Genomic DNA, 27,351 nt, shown 5'->3' on the forward strand with positions numbered 1-27,351 from the left:
ACAGTAACTGCTTGCCATGCTCTAAGAATGGCAACCAAATCTTAGGAAAATTTAATCACTAAACCTCGAAGAGTATATTTTATTTTTCTAATTTAACAAAAATAAGGTGTCTCTAATCCAATGGGGGTCAAGGGAAACTTCCACTGCAACAAAATAAACCGCCTCGCTAATAATGACAAAAAAGCTATTAAGTAAAAAAAATAAAATGGTCAAAGGGTAGAACTCCAAACAGGGCACTGGACATTATTATTTATACAAATTCCAGTCAATGTTTATCTAATTCGACTGCTTCGAAGTAATAGAGTTCAATGTTAAGAGTACAATCACATTTACCTGACCATTTCGTGACCCTTCACATTGTGATCAACATATTTCCTCACAGTTGTTTTCAATGACCCTATACGTCCTGCAGGGTTTCTTGTCACACTAAGACATCGACGAATATCTACTTCCAACAAATAGATGCTAAAACTATATTTATGTGAAATTAGGATTAAGTCAACTGGCTTTGATAGTGTTTAAAACGCCCTCCTCCGTGTGCTTGAGCGAGAGAGATGAAGAGAGAGAGAGGGGGAGAGCGCATGCGCAGTAGGAGATGAAGCTTCTCCGCTTTCTTTTCGGCAGCTGGCGTGAGGTTCTGGAATTCCAACATGGCAGTAGATGTGGTCAGTATATCTATGGTGGTCAGTCTCTCCAGCCCGGACTTGGAAGCCTTCCAGAACATCACCGACTCGGAGTAAACCCCCGTCCTCCGCTCCCAGCAGCACGGCTGGACGCTGTCGCTTTTCTCCGGTGCCGAACAGGTAAATCTTTCACTTTGTTTGTGTCCACCAGCTGTCCGTTTTATCGCGGAGAGAGAGAGAGAGAGGGGCCATGCCACCGCACGGACAGCGCGCTCGGACACTCGGACACAGGCCTGAACAACAAAATAAAACAGCGTTTGTGTTCAGTGTGCCTCGAATTGAATAAAAATGATCGTAGTTTGAGCACTAGGCGAGAAGTTTTATTATTGGAGTGGAGTTCTGCAATAAGGCAGCGTTGATCCGGACGTGTGTGTTGTGTGACAGAGAGGCATGCTCTTATCAGCACAAATAAACATCAGCTCTGACTTCAGGTTATAGGCTACATATCACTTATATGCTAAGATGTTTCTATTGTAAGACTGTTTAAATATTTATATATTAAATAAATGCATAATGTTACTGATATTTGAATAATTACTGTAGGGTGCTTATTTATTAAGTAATTAAAAACAGCTATTTTTAACATATTAATTAGGCAAAATCTAGTTTAAAATATAAATAAGGATTAATTTACATTTAAGCTAAATGACTTTTCTAAATGCACTTTGAAAACAGTGTTTGCATAAATGCTAATTTATATACATTTAACTATTATAAAATGTTTTTAAAATAACAACGTTATATAATGTTTAACAAGCAAGGCTTGAGAAGTTACACATGCAGACTAAAGGATGACAATTGATAAGCATTTTGCTTCTGTATCATATTAATGTCTTTTTCTTTCCTTCTCTGCAGTTTGTCCGCCCAAAACACTGTTTGTATGCGGTGTGTGTCCTTCAACTTACTGGAAAAGTCGTTCTCGCTGTGGAAAACATTGAAGTGATCCTTCCACCCCTTTCTGTCTCACCTTGCTGATGTCAAGCAACATGATCAGCGGTGTATATGGTAGGTCATATTTCTATTTGATCAGAAAATGCGTGAATTGCATGAATGTTTAATGTAATTGTCACCCCTAATCATGCGGATGGATGCATTTGTGTTTTAATTATTGGCTCTCGCTTTGATTATAAAGCTGACAGGAAAGTTCAAACCATGAGAGGTGTGTAATAATAATGACCCATGCAGGATTGAGAGCAGACAGCTCTTTTAAATAAAACTACTTATTTAGTACTAGAACATCCCGCGTCTCCCCTCTTGTCCTTATTTTTATTTATAGCCCTTATTTTCCCGCTCAAACGTTTTTCCAATCTGTTTCTCGTCCGGATATTTCATTCATACTGGTCGTGCGGGACGCAGATTGATTTTCAGTGCTATGATAGCATTTTCCTGGCTCGCGTCAGGGGAAGGAGAGTTGAGATTGGAGGTTACAGACCGCAATCATGTAGCGCTGTATCTCCAGTCGGGCGCGCGGGCAGAGCCGCTGCTGCACGAGCGCGTAATAAATGCTCGCGCCGTGATGGGATTCTGGCGGGAAATCAGCCGTGAGCGCACAGTGGCGCGGTTAGTTAGATGTGCATAATTTGGACTCTGATGTATTGCGAAATGACAACACTCCATTTTTCCAATAGTCCTCGTCTCTCTTTGTCTGTCTGTCTGTCTCTCAGTCAGGTGGAGCAGATTTCTGTCGACTTGTCTGAATGAGGTGTTGTTTATCTGTCTGAATGTGGTGTCACCGAGTCAATCACACACACTGCACACAATAAATCACAACTGTGATGGGCATTTGTGAATTAGAAACGGACAGTTAAACTACTATGTGCACATGTTTCTTATTATGCTTTCTAGTGAGCCCACATCAATCACAAAGTGACTTCTGGGTGTCTGTTTTATTGTCTTGCTGCTTGTGTGTGGAGGTTTAGCTGTGTGTGTGTCCAGATGAAACATGTCGAAACAGAAATGCGATGACATTTGATGTAATCCACAATATTTAGATTTTATTGAACATGCCCTGCTAATGGCTAGGCCTAAACAAGGAATCTGTGTGCAAAGACCCTGCATGATTCAATTATGACATTTTGCTGTTTGTTCAAACTGCTTAATAAAATGAGCTGAAACAACACAATTCTTGAGATTTTTGGGAACAACTTAATTATTTTATGTTCAGTCCACTTCAAATTGTACACTGCAAAAAAAAATGCTTTTCTTACTTAGATTTTTTGTATTGTTTTTAGTCCAAATATCTACAAATTCTTAAATCAGGAAGCATTTTCTAGACAAGCAAAACATATGGTCTTGTTTTAAGAAATAATATGCCAAAATGAAGTGAGTTTTTCCTTAAATCAAGCAAAATAATCTGCCAATGGGGTAAGCAAAATAATCTTGTTTTTCAATTTGTGATAAGGTTATTTTGCTTACCCCATTAGCAGATTATTTTGCTTGATTTAAGGAAAAACTCACTTCATTTTGGCATATTATTTCTTAAATCAAGACAATATGTTTTACTTGTCTAGAAAATGCTTCTTGATTTAAGAACTTTAAGATATTTGGACTAGTAACAAGACAGAAAAATCTAAGTAAGAAAAGCATTTTTTTGCAGTGTAAAAACTAAGAAGTAAACTTAATTCATGTTGTTCCAGAAATAGATATTATATATGAGTAATTCCATGCATATGTCAACCTTGCCATGAAAAGAAAAATGTTTTCACCGAAATAGCTAAACCATCTCTACATTTTTTATTTTTTTTGCATAGGGAAGTGTTTTAAAGTGCTTTAAAAATACTTAAAAATATCTCTGTCAATGTTTTCAAACTATTATTTTTGATTTACCAAAGTCACACAAATGGCAATTTCACATCCTTCACATCAATAACGAAAAAGTGTCACATCCATAACAATGCTTTTCCCTCAAAAATGCAAAAATGTCAAAATAAAATAAAATCAATAATTTTTGTTCTATAAAAAGCCAACTCTTATCCTTTCGATGAGCATTATTTATTTTGGGTTGTGCAGTTTAATTCACAGAATTTCTACAAAATATGTTGTATACTGTAAACTCGCAGACTTTTTTGTCACATGGATAACGCATGTTTATTTTCCTCATTTAAAGTAGAAAATATGTTCACAGATTGAAATGTTTTGATCCCATACTAGTTGTTTTGGAAAATATAAACAGATGTTCCAATATAATGTTAACGTATACTTTCTCTGTACATTTATGTTTTGTATTTTTACTGCAAATGTCACGTCCATAACGCTGGAATCAGCCATATAGAAATACCCCTTGATCCAGTTATGTGCTTACTGGGAGCACTGTCCAAAGAACTGTTTAATGAAGAAACAAGATTTGTCCAAAGGATATTATTACTGGTTGCAAAAAAAAAAAAAAAAAATGATAACAGTACATTGGATGGAAGAAAGTTCTCCAAAGGTGGCTCAGTGCATTCAGAGACTTAAACAAGTCTATATAATGAAAAATATGTATATGTAGATATGTATATTTCAGAGGTTAACCTATCATCACTGTAATTTAAGGTAACTACAATGCAACACAATGTAACTTGATGTACAAATGTATTGCCTGTAAAGTAATTATGATGGCAATGCCTTTTATTTTATTTTATTTAATTGATTTTTATTTACTTATTATAATTTCATTATTTTGTATGTATCCCCTCATCTGTAAGGGGCCAAGTTGTTGGGGAAAGGGTTGTTCTGAAAAAATATATATTGAAAAATCTTAAATAAAAAGTAAAATAATAATAATAATAATAAAAATTCATGTCGTTCCAACACAAATTGATTGTGTATTGTGCATTTTTTTACAGTGTATGTGAATGTGTGTACATTAAATATTTAATAATTTATACTAGTTTCTGGTATTTTATTGAATAAATATTCCAATGTTTAGTTTATTTATGTATTATTTATTTGTTTATGTAAAATAAAGTTTGTAAATTAAGATTTTCTCTTCTTTAGTAGACGAGAAACCAACAATTATGCGCAAAAACATTTTTTTTTCACATTTTACATTTTTTTTACATGTTATAAATGAGCTGAAACAATACAATTCTTATTTTTTATGTTCAACCAATGTTTTAAATTTGTTAAAAGTGTTGAGTTAACTTAATCGATTTGTGTTGGGACATGAACTGTGGAAGCCTGCATTTTTAAAGTGTAGTAAATTATATTACCAAACAATTGGTTCTTATAAGATTTGCATTCTAAACCATAAATAAAAATTAAAGTATTTTTGCCCATACTCTTAAAACAATTCTGAATATAAATCTGCAGATATTTCTTTTGCAAAGTTCTGCAGAGAAATAGTGAAAAAAGTCACCAGATACAGTCTTTCCTTGCTTATAGCTAACAATTTCACTGTCTGATCACTTATTTTGTGATGATCAAATCATCAGACATATCACAATATCCTGTGATGCGAATAAATTAGCCGAATAGATTAAGTTATATGCTTAAAATAAATTAACGCTGCTTTTCTTTTTTGTTTATTTCATTTGATCCCTTTTAATCCTTCGAAAAGAATGTTCAAGGTGTATCTGTGGCCTTGGAAAGCATAAATAAACTTATCTATGAAATGTGCTCACTATAGAAAAAAGTGTGAATGTCAGAGGCCTTGATGAACGATAAGCAGAGGCTTTTCTGAGCTTCATCTATTTAATGGAAGATGCGAAGGGTTATTCGTGTTACATGGTAGCTTGTGAATTCTGTCGTTTCAGACACAAAAAAGAAACAAAAACAAAAAAAGCATACGCTTGTTTTGTTGCCACTCAGTGATTAATTGAGTGTTAGTTTAGACGAGGGCGTCAACTCGAAGTCCTTTGCTGATATACACTTACAGATTTTTTTTCTGTTGTTTTCTTTACACTTCTTGTATAGTGATGTGTAATTTAGAGCTTTTGTTATTTAAATAGAAAACGCAAAAGACTAATTGGATGGTAAGTGATACTAAGGAGGTTGAATAAATTATATTCTACAGAAACAAACATGAAGAAATAAGATGTGAATTCACTTAAAATTACCCCATTTTTGGTTAATTGTGATATTTTAAAACTAATTACATGTTCATTAATAGAAAACTATTAATAACATTCCTGTTACAAGTGGATTGTTGTCCAGTTTATTAGTGATGTCAGTCAATTGAAAAACATATATAAATATAGGCCTATAAAGGCAGTACATTATTATATTACATTATACACTCACCGGCCACTTTAATAGGTACACCTGTCTAACTACTCATTAGCAAAAATGTTTAATCAGCCAATCACATGGCAATAATTTATTGCATTTAGGCGTTTAGACATGGTCAAGACAATCTGCTGTAGTTCAAAGTGAGCATCAGAATGAAGAAGATGCCAGAGGTCAGACAGGTTTGAGCTGATAGAAAGGCAACAGCTTCTCAAATAACCTCTCATTACAACCGAGGTATGCAGAAGAGCATCTCTGAATGCACAACACGTTCAACCTTGAGGCGGATGGGCTACAGCAGCAAAAAACCACACCGGGTGCCACTCCTGTCAGCTAAAAACAGGAAACTGAGGCTACAATTTGCACAGGCTCACCAAAATTGGGCAATAGATGATTGAAAAAACGTTGCCTGGATTGATGAGTCTCGATTTCTTCTTTGATGATTCGATGGTAGGGTCAGAATTTGGTGTCAAAAACATGAAAGGATGGATCCATCCTGCCTTGTATCAACGGTTCAGGCTGCTGGTGGTGTAATGGTGTGGGGGATATTATCTTGGCACACTTCGGGCCCATTAGTACCAATTGAGCATCATGTCAATGCCACAGCCTATCTAAGTATTGTTGTTGACTATGTCCATCCCTTTTTGACCACAGTGGACCCATCTTCTGATGGCTACATCCAGCAAGATAACGTGCCATGTCATAAAGTGCAAATTATCTCAGACTGATTTATTGAGCATGAAAATGAGTTCACTGTACTCAAATGGCCTCCACAGTCACCAGATCCAATCCAATAGAGCACCTTTAGGATGTGGTGGAATGGAAGATTCGCATCATGGATTTGCAACTGCGTGATGCCATCATGTCAATATTGACCAAAATCTCTAAAAAAAAAAAAAAAAAAAAAATATATATATATATATATATATATATATATATATATATTTCCAGTACCTTGTTGAATCTATGCCACAAAGAATTAAGGCAGTTCTGAAGACAAAAGAGGGTCCAACCCATTACTAGTAAGGTGTACCTAATAAAGCGGCCAGTGAGTGTAGAGCTGTCATTACAAAAATAGGCTTTAAAGGTCTGTTGTTTATTTAATTTATCAATTCATAGAAGATCGGTACAACTGCTGAAAACGTAAAAAGCTCCTTTATACAGTATATAGATGCATTCAATCCACTCCCTAGCACAGGGGTGTCAAACTCAATTCCTGGAGGGCTGAAGCCCTGCACAGTTTTGCTCCAACCCTGCTCCAACACACTTACCTGTAGATTTCAAACAAGCCTAAAGGACTCAATTAGTTTGATCAGGTGTGTTTAATTAGGGTTGGAACTAAACTGTGTAGAGCTGCGGCCCTTTTGGAACTGAGTTTGACACCTGTGCCCTAGCACAACTGATTCTGTATGTCTGCTCATTGTAAGTGTTGAGCTCTGGTGACTTATCGGATTGAGATGAGTACATATTTGCAAAAACATAGAGGTACCTTAATTTTATGTGGCTTGGAAAGTAGCTTAATTCTTTAAAATCAACATTTGGAAGTTATTAAATGTGGTCATTTTTTTTAACCAAGTGTGATTGGCTTTACAAAGGATACACCAGCAATAAATTGAACATATGTGGCCCTGAACCACTAAAACAATGTAGCACGGGGATATTATTAGCAATAAGCAAAAATACATTGCATGGGTCAAAATTTATGTTTTTTTTTTACTTTTATGTCAAAAATAATTCAATTATTAGTATTAAAGATCTTGTTTCATAGAAGATATATTGTAAATTTACAGCTGTAAATATATCGAAATATACATTTTTAAGTAGTAACACTAATAAGCATTGCTTAGAACATAATTTGGAACATAAACACAATAAGTGCAAAAACCTTCATTCATTCATTTTCTTTTGGCTTAGTCCCTAATTTATCAGGGGTCGCTACAGCGGAGTGAACCACCAACTATTCCAGCGTATGTTTATACGAAACACCAATACACTCTCACATTCACACACACTCATACACTACAGCCAATTTAATTCATCCAAACTCCTGTAATTTAACCCCCTGCCCCATCCACCCCCCTGGTCCTCAGATTTTTAGGTAACACCCCCAGATTCCAACTTTGGTATATGATATATATGAATTTAGATATATCCGATTGCATCAGCCTGCCGAAACCCAGTCCATACTACAGTTACAAACACCACAATACAGATACTAACCCGGTTCTCAACAGTGTTATTCAGGCCCTGTTTAGACTAATACGTTTTAGTTTTAAAATGGCGTTTTAGAATAAAAACAATCCGTGTCCACACTTGCGTTTCATTCAGCGTTTCTGAATAACTCTCTGTCTACACTACACTGCTGAAAACGCACATCACGTGACCGAACACACACACTCTGGCATGCACTGCAGCGATGAGAGCTGTGCACGTCGGACTGTTCGTTAAGGATCTACCGCTGGATCTAATCTCACCATATTTGTTAAACTTGACATTCAATTCATCTTGTTGTCTATATCTAACAACATATTCCCAGACTTTGGTCTTTTGAATCTACTGTTCTCAGGTAACATGTTTTGGCCGAGTGCAAAGATAAAGATAAGGTAATATATTGATTTATGTAAGCACGTACACTGATTTTGCACATTTGACTGATTGCATTTATTTCCATTAATTGTACGTTACACTTTTATAATGGCTATTATAGATTATTAAAACTGATATGTAGCAAAAGAGAGAGTATGTTTTGCATTTTCATTGAAAATAAAAGGAGGCAGTAATGTTATAGGTGAAAATGTACTGTGAAAATGTACAGTGAAAATGATGGACATATAAATATTGCGCTACATGATGCCCCAACATTTTTGGTGTCTGTTTAGTTGCTAATATCAAAATGAAAATTGACAGTTCTTATATCATTAGCCTTGTGGTTAGAGCACCGACACATGGTGCAGTAGCAAGTCAGGGCATCCCGAGTTCAAATCCCGGCTTAAGGACATATTCCTACACCCATCTCTATCTCCAACTTTGCTTCCAGTCTCAATACTCATTCATTCATTCATTCATTTTCTTGTCGGCATAGTCCCCTTATTAATCTGGGGTCGCCACAGCGGAATGAACCGCCAACTTATCCAGCAAGTTTTTACGCAGCGGATGCCCTTCCAGCCACAACCCATCTCTGGGAAACATTCTCACACACACACACCACACACACACTCATACACTATGGACAATTTAGCCAACCCAATTCACCTGTACCGCATGGGAAACCGGAGCACCCGGAGGAAACCCACGCGGACGCAGGGAGAACATGCAAACTCCACACAGAAATGCCAACTGAGCCGAGGCTCGAACCAGCGACCCAGCGACCTTCTTGCTGTGAGGCGAACGTGCTACCCACTGCGACACTGCGTCGCCTTGTCTCAATACTGTCCTATCCAATAAAGGCCAAAAATAAATCTTTAATAAAAAAGGAAAAGAAAAAAAAGAAAGGGAAACAATATAACCAGGGTGATGTGAATGAGGTTATAAAGTAGCCTACACTGTTTCCTTTGAAGATTTACCCGACGTGTCCTTGGGAGTTTGTTTTTCATATCAAACTTGCGAAGTCTGAATTTACAAGGAGAGAATGCAAGACCCAACTGTGCGTGGGCTACTTACTATTGAGGAAAAAGCCCCAATTAGACAGGTGAATGTCTGCAGCCACGTCTTATTTTTCAGTTGTCTTTGTTTTCCCACATCCACACCGACATAAAGCAGCAGCATTTTAAAATGAAAACGGCCTCTTCAGCATTTTCAAAAAGCTCAGTCTTCAGGGCTCGAAAACTCCGGCGTAGTGTAGAGGGAAGGCATAACCGTATCAGAATGTGTGCGTTTTAAAACTATAATGTATTAGTGTAATCCCCAACCCCCAAGTCTCCCGGATTTTCAGAGACAAGTGTTGGCAGGTATGCTAACCACTGAACCACCGTGCCACCTAAGAACATAAACTTTAAAGACTTTATTTTTTATTTTGTTGAAGATCACAGATGTTCATAGTAGTATCTTGGCAAAATCTTATCCAATCATAACAAACCATTCATCAATGAAAAGCGTATATTTTGGTTTTGTGGTACAGAGTCACATATGCAAGATCTCCTAATAGTCTGCTTTTCTCATTTATCCCTCTTTGGTTTCGACAATCAGATTGTGTTAAAAGTTTAGTGTTGACAGTGTTCATGATTAAATTATCTCCCCATCACCACAATTTTTTTCATTCACAACATCCCTGCCTTCACACATTTAAAGACACTTAAAGTAGCGACAAGAGGAAAGTGACAAATGTGAACTTTCTCACACAGTTGCTCTCCCATACTTTCCTATTTCTCTCATATCTTACAGAGAAGACCAGTGCATCCCTGTAGTCAGGGTGTGTGCGTGTGTGTGTGCGCATATGAAGGATGATTGAGCTGTTTAATATGCTAAAGCCCTATTAAAGGCCGATGTCAGCAGCAGACGGCGTGCGGCCGCCCAGCCTGCCCCGGCCCACTGCTCCGCATTGTGTCTCTAAATGAACACGCTACTGTGTTAATTAGCAGAGGAAAATGGCGTGTGGAATTGAATTGGTCATTGACATGCGAGGCGTTCGTCTCTCGTTTAGAGAGATATGAAAGTGATTTAAGTCTCAGCTATGTCTTTTATGGAGGTTTTAAATAATCTATCTGCAGAAAAAGAGGAGGGGGTGGAAGCGAAAGAATAGAGTCGCCTCGTCTGTCGCAGACTTGCATTTATCAGGCGTTTTTCCTGCTAAAAATGTATGTCTGAAATGTTTGATTCAGTCTGATTAGTTTGAATTAAAGCTGAAGTGTTGCATTTTCTTATTGCAAAATACACATACACATACTTTAGGAACGGTATTGCAGAAAATTTTGACGGTTTTAAAATCTTGACTTTTTCAAACCTTGGTATGCCTTGAAAACGGTTATCGTCCCATGCCTAATCCACGCACTTGTCAGTTCAGGTCAGAATAACAACACATGCAAAAATGACTTCAGTTGGTAGCAGCAGTGAGGAGATGGTAAAAAAAAAGGATGTCGCTAGAGTGGCTTTCTGGTTTCTTTTCTTGTGCATCCAAGCCACTAAAACCCTTAGGGCTGTGCAATTAATCGAAAATCCGATTTCGATTTTGGCTTCAAACGATTATGAAAAAGCATTGATCGAGAGAAACGATTATTGCATCATATACCACCCTCTTTACATCTGTTGCTCCTAAAAGCGCGAAAGACCACATGCTTATGTTTGTGCGGCACGCGCACACAGCCAGAAGCATGCGGCCGTTCAGCATTTGTTCTCATTCGCACACTAAAGCTGGAATTATACTTGTGCCTAGTGCCATATCGCGCACCTCGCGAAATGGACGAGGCGCAGACATCTAAAGTCATCTTAATGTGAGCACTTTAATGGTCAAATAGGTGTCAAAACGCAGTGTTTAGTGATTATTCATATTAACCCTCATTTGTGTAATAAACAAACAAGTTGAGGATCAAAAGACACGTGAAAGAGAAACCATTAAAGAGACAGCGCGCGATGTTGTTTTTTATCATTAATCAAACAAAACAAGAAAATCCCTCTGCTCTTGACTGAAGGATTTTTGTAGCTAAAGTTTTATTCTTACTGTGAAGATGCTAAAAGCACAGTTTGTTTCATATTTTTATTCTGTTGTATTTATTTCTCTTTCCTTTGCAGGGAGGAAAATAACTGTATGTAAACATTGAAGTCAGAATTATTAGCCCTCCTGAATATTAGCAACCCTTTTCCTGCCCAATTTCTGTTTAATGGAAAGAAGATTTTTTTTAAACTTATTTCTGAACATAATAGTTTTGATAACTCATTTCTGATTACTGATTTCTTTTATCTTTGCTATGAAGACAGTACATAATATTTTTCTAGATATTTTTCTAAATACAAGCATTCACATTAAAGTGCAATTCAAAGGCGTAATAAGGGTAAATAAGCAGTTCATTGTATAACAGTAGTTTCTTCTGCAGACAATCAAAAATATATTGCTTAAGGGGGCAAATAATATTGACCTTAAAATGGGTTTCAAAATATTTAAACCTGCTTTTATTCTAGCTAAAATAAAACAAATAAGCCTAGAAGAAAAAATATTATAGGAAATACTGTTAAAATTCCTTGCTCTGTTAAACATCATTTGGGAAATATTTATTTAAAAAAAAAACAAATTCCCAGGAGCGCTAATAATTTTGACTTCAACAGTAATCGTTTTAAATAACCGTGATTACAATTATGACCAAAATAATCGTGAATATGATTTTTCCCAAAATCGAGCAGCCCTAGTCTGAAAGAGCTTTTAGCATAGGGGGTAATATAGTCATTCAACTTCACAATTTGTAATATTCAGTATGTATTTGAATAATGATGGTTGGTGCCTTTACTTGAAAGCTCAGATTTGATTATCATAGTGTTGTTGACAGAGTTTGAGGTTTACTGTATTATTATTACTATTATTAACAGCTTAAAGTTTGCTTTAATTGTTCAGCGTTTACACTTCACCACTGCACACAGTTTGTAACATTTTATTTTTAAATTTTAAAGAGTCTCTTTAACAGCTATGTCTATTTTATTATAAAGATATGAGATATTTAGTTTAAACATTTTTGTATTTGACTCTTAAAACTGTTGGTCGAGTAATGTTGGTAAATTAAAATAAAGTGGACGAATAAAAATAATCCAATTATTCCTAAATAGATTTTTTTTAATATTCAATAATTATTGATATCGAATTATATGAAACATATCGTGATATTTTTTTTGCAATATCGCCCAGCCCTGTGTGTAGCTCCCCAAACCCCCCCCAAAAATGGACTTCAGTAATGTAAACTTCATGCACTTGGCGCTGTATTCGGTGTTTGGGTTCAACTTTAAATTCGAATTCGGTGGTCTCTTAACCTTTCTGCATCATTTTCCAGTGACTCTACAAAACAACAATTTTGTTTCAGACTCTGAGCTTAAACTTTCGTAGACCTTTCGCCACTGAGGCTCCGTTTTCTTATACTTGTCTGCGGCTCTCTCTCTTTCTCTTTCTCTCTATTGCAGCGCTCAGCAGGCCAGGGCTGAAAGTCAGGCTTTTTGAAGAGAGGACGTTGAGATTGAATGGCTCATTCACATTAAAGAAGAATTAGAGGGCTTCCACCCTGCCACTCTTACAATGGTCAAACAGCCTGGCACAACAGGAGAACTGTTCACGCCAGCTAACACACAAATACACACACTCACACACAGACAGAAAAGTGTGGCCTTTGTGTCTGGTAGAAAGAGTGAGGTTTTGTACCAAATGTATTCTCTGCTTTATTTTTAGATGGATAATATGATTTCGATCTGTACAGTACTGTGGCTTGTGTCATTGCTCATCCAAAAAATTATGACTTTCTTTCCTCCATCAGGCAGTCAGGCTGCTCTTTTCCATCCAGTGAAAATAAATGGTGACCAGGGACTTTCAAAAGCCAAAAATAAGCACCTTTATAGCACCATAGAAGTATAACATACAATAATATTCTAGGACTAGAACAATTGAACTACAGTTGAAGTCAGAATTATTAGCCCCCCTTTGAATTTTTTTTACATTTTTTTTAATATTTCCCAAATTATGTTTAACAGAGCAGGGAAATTTTCACAGTATGCCTGATAATATTTTTTCTTCTGGAGAAAGTCTTATTTGTTTTATTTTCAGCTAGAATCAAAGCAGTTATGAATTTTTTAAAACTCATTTTAAGGTCAAAATTATTAGCCCCTTTAAGCTAATTATTTTTCGATAGTCTACGGAACAAACTATTATGTTTAGAAATGTATTGAAAAAAATCTTCTCGCCTTTAAACAGAAATTGGAGGAAAAAATAATCAAGGGGTCTAATAATTCAGGGGGGCTAATAATTCTGGCTTCAACTGTATATGGTAAAATATTTTAATTATATCTGACCCAACAGCAAAATCTACACCGATAAAAATATCTACACCAGTACATAATTAACCCTTGTGTACTGTTCAAATTGACTTCTCTTTTCGCCCAGAAAAATGTATTGTTAAATTTGTGAACATTTTAAAAGCATTTTCCCAAAATATAAGGTGTCAACAAAAATCATTCCATTTGCTGAAACACAGAGAACATTGGGGCCATATTAAGGCCAAAATCACCCCAGAGTGGATGAAAACATCCCCAACAGCACACAAGGATTAATCGCAGTTCATTGTTATTATTTTATTATTGTTATATAGTTCACACTTAGCTGATGATTGATTTTAAAGCTTGTTTGGCATGCTGTCCTGGGAGAGAGCCCTGAGCTCATAAGATCCTCGAGCCCGGGGCTCCCTCCCATTTGCAAGGCGAGAGGGGAGTTTGAGCTCAGGTAGATCTCGAGAACTGCCCTGCTGTAGTAGCTACTGAACAGATAGTGATTGTTTTTAAAATATAACTACTTACTAGGAGCATGTCTATGGTGAGGATTTGGATTAGTCAATTAACTTAAGTTGCATGTTTTTGGATGGTGGGAGCAAACCGGGGAACCTGAGGAAAACCCACGTGAGCACGGGAACGTTTAAACTTTGCACAGAAACATCGGCTGGCTTGGTAAGGATTAGAACCAGTGACGTTCTTGCTGTGAGGCAACAGTGCTAAGGGGCCACCTTGCCACCCATCTAGGAAAGGAGGAGGTGTAGATGTGGAAGGGGGGATTCTTCAAAACGAAGATGGCTGTCATATGGAACTTAGGGTATTTATGGTGACTTAGGAATTGTCTGATTGGTGAACCATGAATTGAATAATGCGGGACCAACCGCAAGCAATCATAAGCACGTGATCCTCGAAATTACTTTATAAATAAAATTCACAACGTGTTCTGCACTTTTGTAGCCTGCAGCTTTAAATGCTCAAGATCCCTAAAGTAGGATGATTTGTAATTGGCTGTTTGTGTTTTTATTGTTTGTTAGTTGAAAATCATAAATTGTGAAAGTAGTTCCAACAATATTTTTCCATTGTGTGGTTATTGTTATAGTAATGGACAATCTTTATATATTTAGAACTTTTTTTTTAGAAATATATTATTGCAGCTATTGTTAGAGCTGTTGTGAAAAATCATTTGGGAAATCGAAACTGCAACGGTTCAGAGATTTTCAAACTCCATCGCTATTTTTAACAGTAGATGGCGCTGTATGCATTACAAACAGCCATACCCTGCTTGCATCCAATTCCTTACTAATACTACTTAAACCTAAAACAATCATTAATAAACTTAGGAAATATTTAAAGGAATTACAAAAGTGTTCATTGTGAGCTTTGTTTACATTAATAGCGTGACATAAATGCCAAATTACTTAGCTGAACGCACAATCTTTTTCATGAGTGTTTGAAGATCACTCAAAAAAATGTTTTTGCTGCTTGTTCAAACTACTTATTTAAAATGAGCTCAGTCAACACAATCCTTGAGTTTTTTTTTGTGACAACGTAATTGTTTAATGTTCAATCCACTTAAATTTGTAAAAACAATTTAGTTAACTTTATTGATTTGTGTTGGGACAGCATGAAGGAATTGTGAAGCATTTTTTGCAGTGTTCGTAAGGTTAAATCTATCCTGCTGTTAAAAACGAAGCTCGGACTCAAAGACAAAGCTTGCTGTTTACTTCTTTTGACAACTCTGCGTGCTGGTTGTTTGACTACAAGAACACATATTAGAGATTCAGATTAGATCATTTTAATGACATTTTCTGACATAATCTGCCATAAACATCTGTAACTGTTTGATATCATTTTTAAAGACTTGATCTGATCTAAAATAGCTGTAATATTCTGTAATATGGTTTCATTTGTCATTAAAATAACAGTTTGGACTGAATTGTTTGTGCAAACGACTATTGGGTCTTTCTCTTATATTTGTAATTAATATACAAATTAATTTGAAATACTCGTCACTTACTGAGATCAGTAGTCTGGATAAGTTTGTGCGTAAGTATTTTTGTCTATATCTTTCTTTGAAGAGCTTTATCCGTTTTACTGTTTTGCTGTCGGCGACAGTAATGGTTGTTTAATTACTCAATAAAAGCATTTTATGGATGCAGTGTGTGTGTGTGTGTGTGTGACTGAGACTGCGTGATGTATTGATTTTGCTGACAGCGAAACCTGAGATTTCACTTAGGAAAAGTGAGTGTATCTGTCAGTCGATGTGCTTCTGGTTTTAAATAGGGGTCTATATGCGTTTGCGCACATGCATAAATACACACATAGTAAGCATTGTGTAAATAGAAGCTCCACTGACAAAGTTTCAGTCGATGAAGTAAAGACGCCTGCTTCTGAAACCAGTTAATGAAACATCTGCCTTTAAATTGTGTGTGTGTGTGTGTTTATTTATGTATGTGTGTGTCTGTGTGTATTTATGTGTGTATGTGAGATTGGCCGGAGGATTTGTAGCCAGTGGGTATATTGGAACAACAGAAAGTCATTCTCTGAAGCAGCAACACACACTCTTTTACACAAACAAAAGTACACACAGTAGATCAGCAGCTAATGGGATTGTCCTGGTAGTTTTGTAGGATAGAAGAACATTTAAGAGATCATTCCAGCAAACCACAGCTAATATCTTCACATCACTTTTACCTTCAGACTCATGTAACACAGGCAAATCCAGCCAGAGAAATAAATCCCTCTCTCCATAATGAACAGTACTTTATCTTCCTCTTGTAGGCCAGTTGAAGTTAGTGTGTAATTCTTATGAAGAACCCTTCATGCGCTGTTTGGGGAATTTCTGCACTTATCTCAAGAGGTCTGACTGATGTGGTTTGTAATTGGGGCTTCATTTTAGACGACATATTCATCCTCTATGCTTGTTTTACAGTCTAGTCTAGTCATAATTGCTGCTGCTTGGCATTGTTCATTCTCTGGGTTAGGAATTAAAATTTATTTTTGCATGTGAAGGCTCATTCATATCAATAATGGTCATTTTTAAAGTAAAACTGAGTGGGTTTATGGAGATTGTACTATATATTAAATTAGAACATGTTTTTAATTACAATATATTATAATTGGCGGCTCGGTGGCTCAGTCACCTCACAGCAAGAAAGTCACAGGTTCGAGTGCCCGCTGGCCCAGTTGGCATTTCTGTATGGAGTTTACAAGTTCTCCCTGTGTTCGCGTGTGTTTCCCCCAGGTGCTCTGGTTTCTACCACAATCCAAAGACATGCACTATAAGTGAATTGGGTAAACAAAACTGTCTGTAGTGTATGAATGCGAGAGTGTATGGGTGTTTCCCAGTTCTGGCTTGCAGCTGGAAGGGCATCCGCTGCATAAAAACATATGCTGCATAAGTTTGAGGTTCATTCCGCTGTGGCAACCCAAGATTAATAAAGGGAATAAGATGAAAAGAAAATGAATGAATGAACTTTTGCATTCAAAAGTATTGTTTTTGGTGATTTTGAGCCAATTTATCATCTTGTAGACTTTTATATAATTTTCTAATTATTTTGGTCATGTTGGCTCCTTTATAAGCTAAGATAAATATCGTAAGAAGATACTGTATTTATTGTATTGTAATATGTTTTTCTTTCGTTTCTAATGTTTTTAATTTTGTGTTTTATCTGTAAATACAGTTGAAACCAGAAGTTTACATACACACTAAACATTACCATTTTTGAAAAAATGTCTGATGGTAAATCATGCTAAACATTTACTATTTTAGGTTCGAAATGATTACCTAAATGATTTACTTTTGCTAATTGCCAGAATAATGAGAGAATTTTTAAAGAATTTTTTATTAATTTCTAGACAGTCAAAAGCTTACATAAATTTCCTGGGTATTTTTTTCGCTTTTAAACTGTATAACTTTAGTCAAATGTTTTGAGTATCCTTCCACAAGCTTCTCACGATAGTTTGAAGGAATTTTGGCCCATTCCTCCTGACAGAATTGGTGTAATTGAGTCAGATTTATTGACTGTCTCGCTTGTGCAAGCTTTTTCAACTCTGCCCACAAATTTTCTATAGGACTGATATCAGGGCTTTGTGATGGCCACTCCAAAACATTCACTCTTTTGTCCTTAAAGCACATTTTAACTAATTCGGCAGTATGCTTAGGGTCATGGTCTGTTTGGAAGACCCATTTGTGGCCAAGTTTTAATTCCTGGCTGATGTCTTGAGATGTTACTTCAGTATTTCTACATAATGTTCTTTCTTCATGATGCCATCTATGCTGTGAAGTGGACCAGTCCCTCCTGCAGCAAAACAGCCCCACAACATGATGCTGCCGCCCCCATACTTCACAGTTGGGATGGTGTTCCTAGGCTTGTAAGCTTTCCCCATTGTCCTCCAAATGTAACACTGGTCATTATGGCCAAACAGTTCAATCTTAGTTCCATCAGACCACAGAACACGTCACCAACAATTATTCTTTTTCTCAGTGTACTTTAGCAAATTGTAATCTGGCTTTTTTGTTGATTCTGGCTTGTTAATTTTCCCATGTTGTCACACAAGGAGGCAGTGTGTTTGAGGTTTTCCTTAAATACTATCCTACAGTTGTGCCTCCAATTAACTCAAATGTTGTCAATTAGCCAATCAGAAACTTCCAAAACCTCGACACCATCATCTGAGCTTTTTCAGAGGCATAATAATCTTATTGTATGTAAACTTAACTTTCAAGAAAAGTCATTACAATTTCTCACAAAATATCTCTCTCATTATTCTGCTATTAACCATAACAAAAAAAATTGATGATCCTAACTTACCTAAAAGAGAAAAAGTTTAGTCGCATTAAAATCTGACTTTTTTAAAAATGGTTATGTGTCTTTTTATTTGGTGTATGCAAACATCTGGTTTCAACTGTATCTATGAAAGTCATGATCACTCAGTGAATTTTCATTCTTGAAAGTTTAAAAATCCTTAACACTTCCATTATGTAGAAAAGTGCAGTATGCTGTAAGTCCTTGCTAATTCCAAACTTCAAGACTTTAGTGTCTATTTAGTTTGGGGCAAATGCTGTGTCAAAAGCTGGCCATCTCTGTATTGATTTGATACTGATTCCATTAAATCATAGAACAATGGTTTCAGCTGAAAAATGTTTATTGATACATCTTGCATGTTCTGAGAGTGAGTAAATTAATAGTTAATTAACATTTATTTTCATTTCTGCCACAGACATGAATGATACCTCAGTTAATGTGGCCTGCTGCCAACTACTTTTGCAGATTTAGCATTTTCTTGTGTATCTGCTTTTATAGGTGAACATAAAGCCGAGAATTAAATGCGGAATTAACGACGACTATTATAACGTGCTAACCTCAACCGTTAAAATAAAACAAGTAATTAGAAAGCTGTTAAAAGACATCTTTTCAGATGCGTTATTGATATTGCTTTTGATCATCCGTCATTTTATTTTATTATGCTCTTCTTCTTTTATCATATCATTTCTCAGCCACCTGTCCAGCTAATTGCCATTAGTGTGATTTGTACGCTGTATTGTAAGTTGCTTTGGTTTTAGTGTCTGCTAAACAGGACAACTTTAGTTCTGCACAGTTAAAGCGATTACTCATGTAACGGGTGTGATGAGTGACTTTCAAAGCTTAATTTATGTCAGTTAAAGTCTTTCCAGGGGAACGGCGCCAGTTTGTGTGTGTGTGTTTGCAGTGTTTTCCCATGAGAGCACGCTGACTGACCTCAAGTTGCATGTATCGATCAGGAGGATTTGCTGCTTGATAGAATTGAATGTAATTGGGCAGTTTTTAATTGAGATGGATAGAACATGTAAATTCGGCTCCATCAGGCCAAAATCAATATCCATCTGCTGTAATAAAGATTGTGTGTCTGTTTCTGTATTTTATTTGGCTTCAACAAAACATCGGATTGTTTCTGATGCACAAGGCTTTGCTAATCTATTGTACTATAGCAAGGTCAGAGGAAATTCAGTGTTACTTCATCTTAGAAGTGCTTTATGTGTAATATTTTATAGCTAGGGACAACTTCTGTCTCTTTCTTTCTTTCTTTTCTTTATCCATTCTCTCCCCTCAATCTCTCTCTCTCTCTACTGCCATATGCCAAAGTTCAATGCAGAAGAGAAGCTCTTTGTTTCATAAACTAAAATCTTAAGTCGCGTGCTTTATGAGCGAAGCAGATACAGTATTTTTAGGGGTAACATCTGTTGTCGGGTTCAGTTGCTAATGCCGAGAGCTGCATTATTGATCAGTCATTATTACAGTATGCTGAAATATTATGTTCCCGTACGACGTGCGTGAGTCAATGAAACTGAGAAAGAGACGGAGAGGGTGTAATATGAGGTTCCTTGATTACATTAAAGAGCTTTTATTTTATTCACTTGAGATGAAGCCTTCTGGTGTATCTCAGTATCAGACCTTAATGATATCATCATAGCTATTCTTGATGCGTGTGTGGGGGTGAATCCAGATCTACCAGTACACATGTAGCTGAATTTCACTGTCAATCTGAAGATCGCAAAACGGATCCAATGGCTGCTTTAAAAAAGGAGACTGTACTTGCTTTTGTCTTTCAATATTTTATAATATTATTCACTTTTGTGAAATTATTTTTATCCTAATGTTTTTTTTTTGACAAGATGATTATGCAAAATTGGTCATTATCTGGAACTGCTGTAATTTTCTAATAATGCTAATTAACCTAAATTGCTCAAATTTTCTCTCTGCTGTGTTTTTGCAGCACACTCAATTCAAATTGCCCTGAAAAAAGTTAGAATAATAAGGATAATTAGAGTCTTTTTTGTTACATAAATATTACAGCATGTATGCATATTGATCAGCAAGTTTGTGAAGCTGAAGCTGTCATTGTGATTTACACTTCCTAATTTTCTATAAACTTCCATATGTTTGAACTGACCCAAAGTGTACTCTTTTGCTTGTAGGCGTGACCATGCAGTGGAGCCCTGAGCAGTCCCAGTGGGCGGAGCAACACTATGACATCACCTCCACCACTCGTTCACCAGGGCATAAGATCGAAGCGCTTCGGGATCCGAGGCTAACCGGTTCGACCTCAGCCGCAGCGTACCAGCATTCATGGGCAAATGATGACATTTCAGCTCTGACCGCTTCTAACCTGCTCAAGAGGTATGCAGAGAGATATTCTGCTATTCTGGATCTACCTTGTGAGAGTGGACTTATGGGATATCCTGACACGGCCATCTCTGTTAGCGTAAGGGGACCTGGTGTTGTGAATAACGGGTCCCCCCTTCTTAATGGACGAAAGCTGGAGGCTGAACCTTGGCTGGAGGGTGTCTATCCTCCTTTAGCTTGCATACCTGAACTTCTTCCTAAAGCGCCGCTGAGTGTGTCGGATGTGTCCGTCAGCGCGTGCAACTCTCCGGTTTTAGGCAACGGGAGTCTTCCGGAACCTTGTTTTTCAAGCAGTACTTGTAACAGTCAGACAGGCAATCAGGAATACAGCAGCACTCCCTATAGCGCTCCCTTCCTCCAGCCTGTAGGGCCTTACGGGGGTCCCCTATTCCACCCTACACCTTCCCATCCTAGCCTAGTCTCAGCCTACAGTGCTAACAGCTCACCAAATCTGTCTGCGTACAGCTATCCGAATCCCCGTTACCCCTCACAAGCTGTTCTTCCTGCAGGCTACAGTCCTCCTCCAGCATACCTGCCCACAGGTGTAACTCCACCTAACCCTCTTCCAGCTGTGGGATACTCATATCCCACCACCAATCTGGGTGGTACTGTCTCTGAAAGTGATGCCCCAAGTGCTACCAACCTTTCCAAGTCATATTACCCATCATCTCAAGGTGAGATCGGAGTGTTTGAGGAGTTTGATTTTGGCGGGAACTCCAATTCGGACTCTAGGTCTGAAGGCAGCCCTCTCTACAGACCTCCAGGAGATGACACGGTGGACAAGCAAAATGGGTTCAGCCAATCAGCAGATGTGACATCTTCATCCTTCAAGCCAGCCAATCACGGAGACTCTTTAAGAAGCCTGGAGACTCTCACCGCAGCCATGAGCGGAAGAAGCAGTGGCACGTCTGGACAACACTTCCCATCTACCTCGACTCCTGTCGTCACTCCTCACCAACATCTCTGCCTCGACACAAACACACCCTGAGCGACCGGGCTCGCCCTCAGCAAGCAGTGCTTGAGTTGATGAAGTGTGAGTGCTCCCTCCGGTGGACCGGAGGTAGAGAGGAGAAACTTGCTCAAAGCCATAGTGTCAGGGTTCAATGCTGGGGCCTCAAATATAGATGCACCGGGGGAATTCTGGTCTGTCGGGTCAACAGGAGGAGTTTAGTTTCTCCCTTCTGCAAAGATGACAATGATGTTTATGCCCCTTCTAGCCAAGCCTAACAGGTCAATGCGAGACAGTGACCCCTGATGGAACAGACAGACCAGCATATCCTCAATGGCGGACGCATATATCTTGAGTGGGAAAGGGTTCACTCCTCCATTCCGACAGATAGGAAAGTACATCAAGGGAATTTATATGACTAACGGATGTGTGGTGGCTGCCATGGAGACAAGAAGTCGCGGAAACAGATGTGGTGGTTGGACAGTAGCTATGGTTGACCATATTGCCATGGTGTACATTGTGTGTGTGTGTGTGTGTGTTTGTGGCCTTGTATTGGTTATTCATGTGGTGAGCTTTAATTGTAAATCCCATTCCCCCTTTTCAACAGGAGAACTGACGCATCCTGGTTGTTTAAAGAATCCATGTGTGTGAGTGTGAGGGTGGGAGAGATAGATAAAACCTCAGGAAAGAGTCTGTCAGATAAATGGTGTATGGCTGTGCGTGTAACAGAGAAGAAGAGGTCGTTTCACAAACCATCCATTGGGGAAGACAATTTGGTGGTTCAAAGCAAACTGTTTTTTTTTGTCTGTTGATCAGTTTGTATGCACTTTCACTGCATTTTAATAGATGATACCCATCTGTTACTAGACATTTTTGTCGAGTTAAGAGAAAGTAGATGCAAACAAGTCGGGAAGCCTGGTGTTGTTGCTAGATTTGTCACAAACATTTCAAGACAGATGTCCAAAGCAGATAATCTAATCACCAATCATGCTATGTATGTCAACACTGAATTGGGACAAAGATAATGTCATTAAATGGAGCGCTTTGTGAGTGGTGTGGGAAGATTTTAAAGGGGTCATATTGTGATTTTCTTCAGTTTGTTATGCAGCTGTTGGTGTACTGTAATTGTAAGATCTGCAAAGTTACAAAGCTCAAATTGACCCACAAATTGATTTATTAAGAGAAGGCTGATTCATACCAGCCTAAAACAACCTGATCCAATTCTCCCTCACATTTGCAATCATAATTATTGAAGCCCCTGAATTATTAGCCCCCATTTATTTTTCCCCCATTTTCTGTTTAATGGAGAAGATTTTTAACACATTTCTAAACATAATAGTTTTAATAACTCATCTCTAATAACTGATTTATTTAATCTTTGCCATGATGACAGTACATTATATTTTGCTAAATATTTTTCAAAACACTTCTATAGAGCTTAAAGTGACATTTAAAGGCCTAAATAGGTTAATAAATTTAACTAGGCAGGTTAAAGAGGCTAAAAATTTTGACATTAAAATTGTGGTTAAAAAATTAAAAACTGCTTTTATTCTAACCGAAATAAGTGGGTAGCACAGCAAGAAGGTCGCTGGTTCGAGCCCCGGCTGGATCTGTTGGTGTTTCTGTGTGGAGTTTGCATACTCTCTCTGTGTTAGTGTTGGTTTCCTCCGAGTTTCTCCCACAGGTCCAAAGATATGAGGTATAGGCAAATTGGGTAAGCTAAATTATCCATAGTGCATGTGTGTGAATGAGTGTGTATGGATGTTTCCCAGTGATGAGTTGCAGCTGGAAGGGCATCCGCTGTGTAAAACATATGCTGGATAAGTTGGTGGTTCATTCCACTGTGGCAACCCCAGATTAATAAAGCGAATAAGCTAAAAAGAAAATGAATGAATTAAAAATAAACTGCTCTTTTAATTAAATAAATAAATAAAAATTAAAAAAGGTGATTTTCCAGCACAATATATTTTAGAAAAAAAATCAATTTCATACATTATTACAGTCATGGAATCATGACTTCCTAATTTGCCACTTCTAAAAGTGGAACAGCAGGTCATTTGCATGTAATGATACACACAAATTTTAATGGAACTCACACCGAAAAAGCAGTAAATTTTACAGGCTAAAATAAATGATTTGTAGAATATTTTAAGCTTAAACTTCACAGACACGTTCAGAGAACACTAGAGATTACTGTATGTTACATACTGTCAAAAGATCACATGACCCCTTTAAACATCCTCCTGAGTTGTATCTGTGTCTTAGACTATTAAAAACAATGTGTTCCAGTTGAAACAATGTGACACTGTGCATCTCGTCTGGCGTATGAAACATTATGCAAACCGTTTTTTTAGGTTGTTAAAGCTGCTCTGTGTAATTCTTTCTTCCTAAGTCGATATGCAGAGAACACTGTCCTACATTTGTGTGGTGACTTTCCAAAACTTAAAACACTGGCTTTACCATTTCTATAAATATGGTAGCGGGACATCCTTTTTCTCTGACCAATGGCAGATGGAGGGGAATGTAGGATTTGGAAAATAAAATCTTTATTTTTGTAATGCTGACTGGTGCCCCTAGTGGCAAGCAAAATTCCAAGATGCAGATTTAAAAAATTGTGGTTTAATTTCAGATGTTTAGTAAATAACAAAAATGTTGATAGGTCGTTGAGTTTTGTTGAGCTGTTCTGTCTTTTCCACCAATTTCTGCTGATGTCTAAAAAAAATGTCTTGAAAAGTAAACATTGCTGCAGATATAAAAAAACAACAAATGGAATTCAGACTATTCAGGCTACTTCCTGAGACAGTCGGCCCGCTTGGCTACCAAAAATAAAACATTGCCTTAAGGGCTAAGTGTGAAAATGCTCAGCAAGACGGAGAGCACACGATTTTGCATGTTTGTCTTCACTCTGGGTTTTGTGCGGTTTTAAAAATAGTGTTGCGTTTACTTTATCCCAAGCACTGGAAATAGGTTTGGCAGACCTCACTACATCTTTCTGTTTCTTCCTTTCCCTTCTTTATGAACCCCACCAAAGGGAATTAAGATATTACACTTATTTATGACAGTCAGTCACCAAAGCCAAATCACAAGGAAACGTTCAGCCTAAATGACTCCCTCTCTGTGAATCCGATTTATTTCCGTGCAGTATCAGGAGGTTGAATTGAGATTTGATTAAAGAGACGAATAGAAGGAATGCCATGTAAAGATCTACCGGGTCAAAACTGAATTCTGAATTGAACCAAATTGACTTTCCTTGGCTGGAATGAATGGAACAGGCCTCAATCCATGATGATGAATCTCAGTCTTCAATGAGGCACATCACTGTATTGTTTCTGGGGTATTGATGTTGTTATCACATGCACTTTTCCTGTTGATTGCAAACGTTAAACCTAAAATGTGAGAATTATATATAAGTTTGTTAGTGGTTAAGACATACAGCAGTACACTTACACAACTATACATATTTATCATTGTATAGAAAAAAGCACAGGCGTTCTTTATTGTTTTTCCAGTTGTTTACCAAAAGTGCCATTTTTTTTTATTAATTCTTATTTTCTAAACCGCGTCATGTTTTCATATAAACTATATAAAAAAAGCTGGAGCACCAGAAAAAAGTAAAATAACAGCCGTTAAATTACAGAAGTTTACCATAAAAAATAACAGCCGTTAAATTACAGAAACTTACCGTAAAATAACAGCCGTTAAATTACACAAGTTTACCATAAAAAATAACAACCGTTAAATTACAGAAACTTACCGTAAAACAACAGCCGTTAAATTACAGAAGTTTACCATAAAATATAACAGCCGTTAAATTACAGAAACTTACCCTAAAATAACAGGCGTTAAATTACAGAAGTTTACCATAAAATATAACAGCCGTTAAATTACAGAAACTTACCCTAAAATAACAGGCGTTAAATTACAGAAGTTTACCATAAAATATAACAGCCGTTAAATTACAGAAACTTACCCTAAAATAACAGGCATTAAATTACAGAAGTTTACCATAAAAAATAATAGCCGTTAAATTACAGAAACTTACCCTAAAATAACAGGCGTTAAATTACAGAAGTTTACCATAAAAAATAACAGCCGTTAAATTACAGAAACTTACCGTAAAATAACAGCTGTTAAATTACACAAGTTTACCATAAAAAATAACAACCGTTAAATTACAGAAACTTACCGTAAAACAACAGCCGTTAAATTACAGAAGTTTACCATAAAATATAACAGCCGTTAAATTACAGAAACTTACCCTAAAATAACAGGCGTTAAATTACAGAAGTTTACCATAAAAAATAACAGCCGTTAAATTACAGAAACTTACCCTAAAATAACAGGCGTTAAATTACAGAAGTTTACCATAAAAAATAACAGCCGTTAAATTACAGAAACTTACCGTAAAATAACAGCTGTTAAATTACACAAGTTTACCATAAAAAATAACAACCGTTAAATTACAGAAACTTACCGTAAAACAACAGCCGTTAAATTACAGAAGTTTACCATAAAATATAACAGCCGTTAAATTACAGAAACTTACCCTAAAATAACAGGCGTTAAATTACAGAAGTTTACCATAAAAAATAACAGCCGTTAAATTACAGAAACTTACCCTAAAATAACAGGCGTTAAATTACAGAAGTTTACCATAAAAAATAACAGCCGTTAAATTACAGAAACTTACCGTAAAATAACAGCTGTTAAATTACAGAAGTTTACCATAAAAAATAACAGTTAAATTACAGAAACTTACTGTAAAACAACAGGCGTTAAATTACAGAAATTACCCGTAAAATAATAGGTGTTAAAATATGGAAATTTAGCGTAAAATAACAGCGTTAAATTATAGAAATTTACCATTAAAAAAAATAACAACAGGCATTAAATTACAGAAATTCACCTAAAAAAAAAACTGGCATTAAATAACAGAAATTTACTGTAAAACAACAGGCGATAAATTACAGAACTTAACCGTAAAACAACAGCGTTAAATTACGGAAATTTACTGTAAAAAAATAACAGGCATTAAATTACAAAAATTTACTGTAAACAGTAGGAGTTAAATTACAGAAATTTACTGTGAAACAACAGGTGATAAATTACAGAACTTTACTGTAAAACACCAGTGTTAAATTACAGAAATTTACTGTAAAATAACAGGTGTTAATTTACAGTAATTCACTGTAAAATAACAAGCATTTAATTACAGAAATTTAGCGTAAAAATAGCAGGGGATAAGATTCATAACAGGCGTTAAATTACAGAAATTTACCAAAAGTTTAAGGAAATTACTATAATTTAACGTCCATTATTCTATGGTAAATTTCTGTAATTTAATGGCTCTTATTTTACGGTAAATTTCTGTAATTTAACAGCCATTATTTTACTTTTTTCTGGC

At 36.6% G+C, this 27,351-nt stretch overlaps 2 protein-coding genes across 2 annotated transcripts in view; one reads left to right on the plus strand and one right to left on the minus strand.

Moving 5' to 3' along the window:
* Positions 1-27,351, minus strand: part of gpr155b (G protein-coupled receptor 155b) — a 698,693-nt gene that overhangs the window by 294,281 nt on the left and 377,061 nt on the right. The gene's annotated exons all lie outside the window — the stretch shown is intronic.
* LOC101884757 (fidgetin) lies at positions 640-23,833 on the plus strand. The gene is made up of 3 exons (XM_005165791.6): positions 640-803; positions 1,539-1,688; positions 20,791-23,833. The coding sequence occupies exons 2-3, from the start codon at positions 1,658-1,660 to the stop codon at positions 21,984-21,986; spliced, it is 1,227 nt and encodes a 408-aa protein (XP_005165848.1). The 5' UTR covers positions 640-803; positions 1,539-1,657; the 3' UTR covers positions 21,987-23,833.

The sequence above is a fragment of the Danio rerio genome, chromosome 6, assembly GCF_049306965.1.
Source record: "Danio rerio strain Tuebingen ecotype United States chromosome 6, GRCz12tu, whole genome shotgun sequence".
In the NCBI taxonomy this organism is placed as follows: Eukaryota; Metazoa; Chordata; class Actinopteri; order Cypriniformes; family Danionidae; genus Danio; species Danio rerio.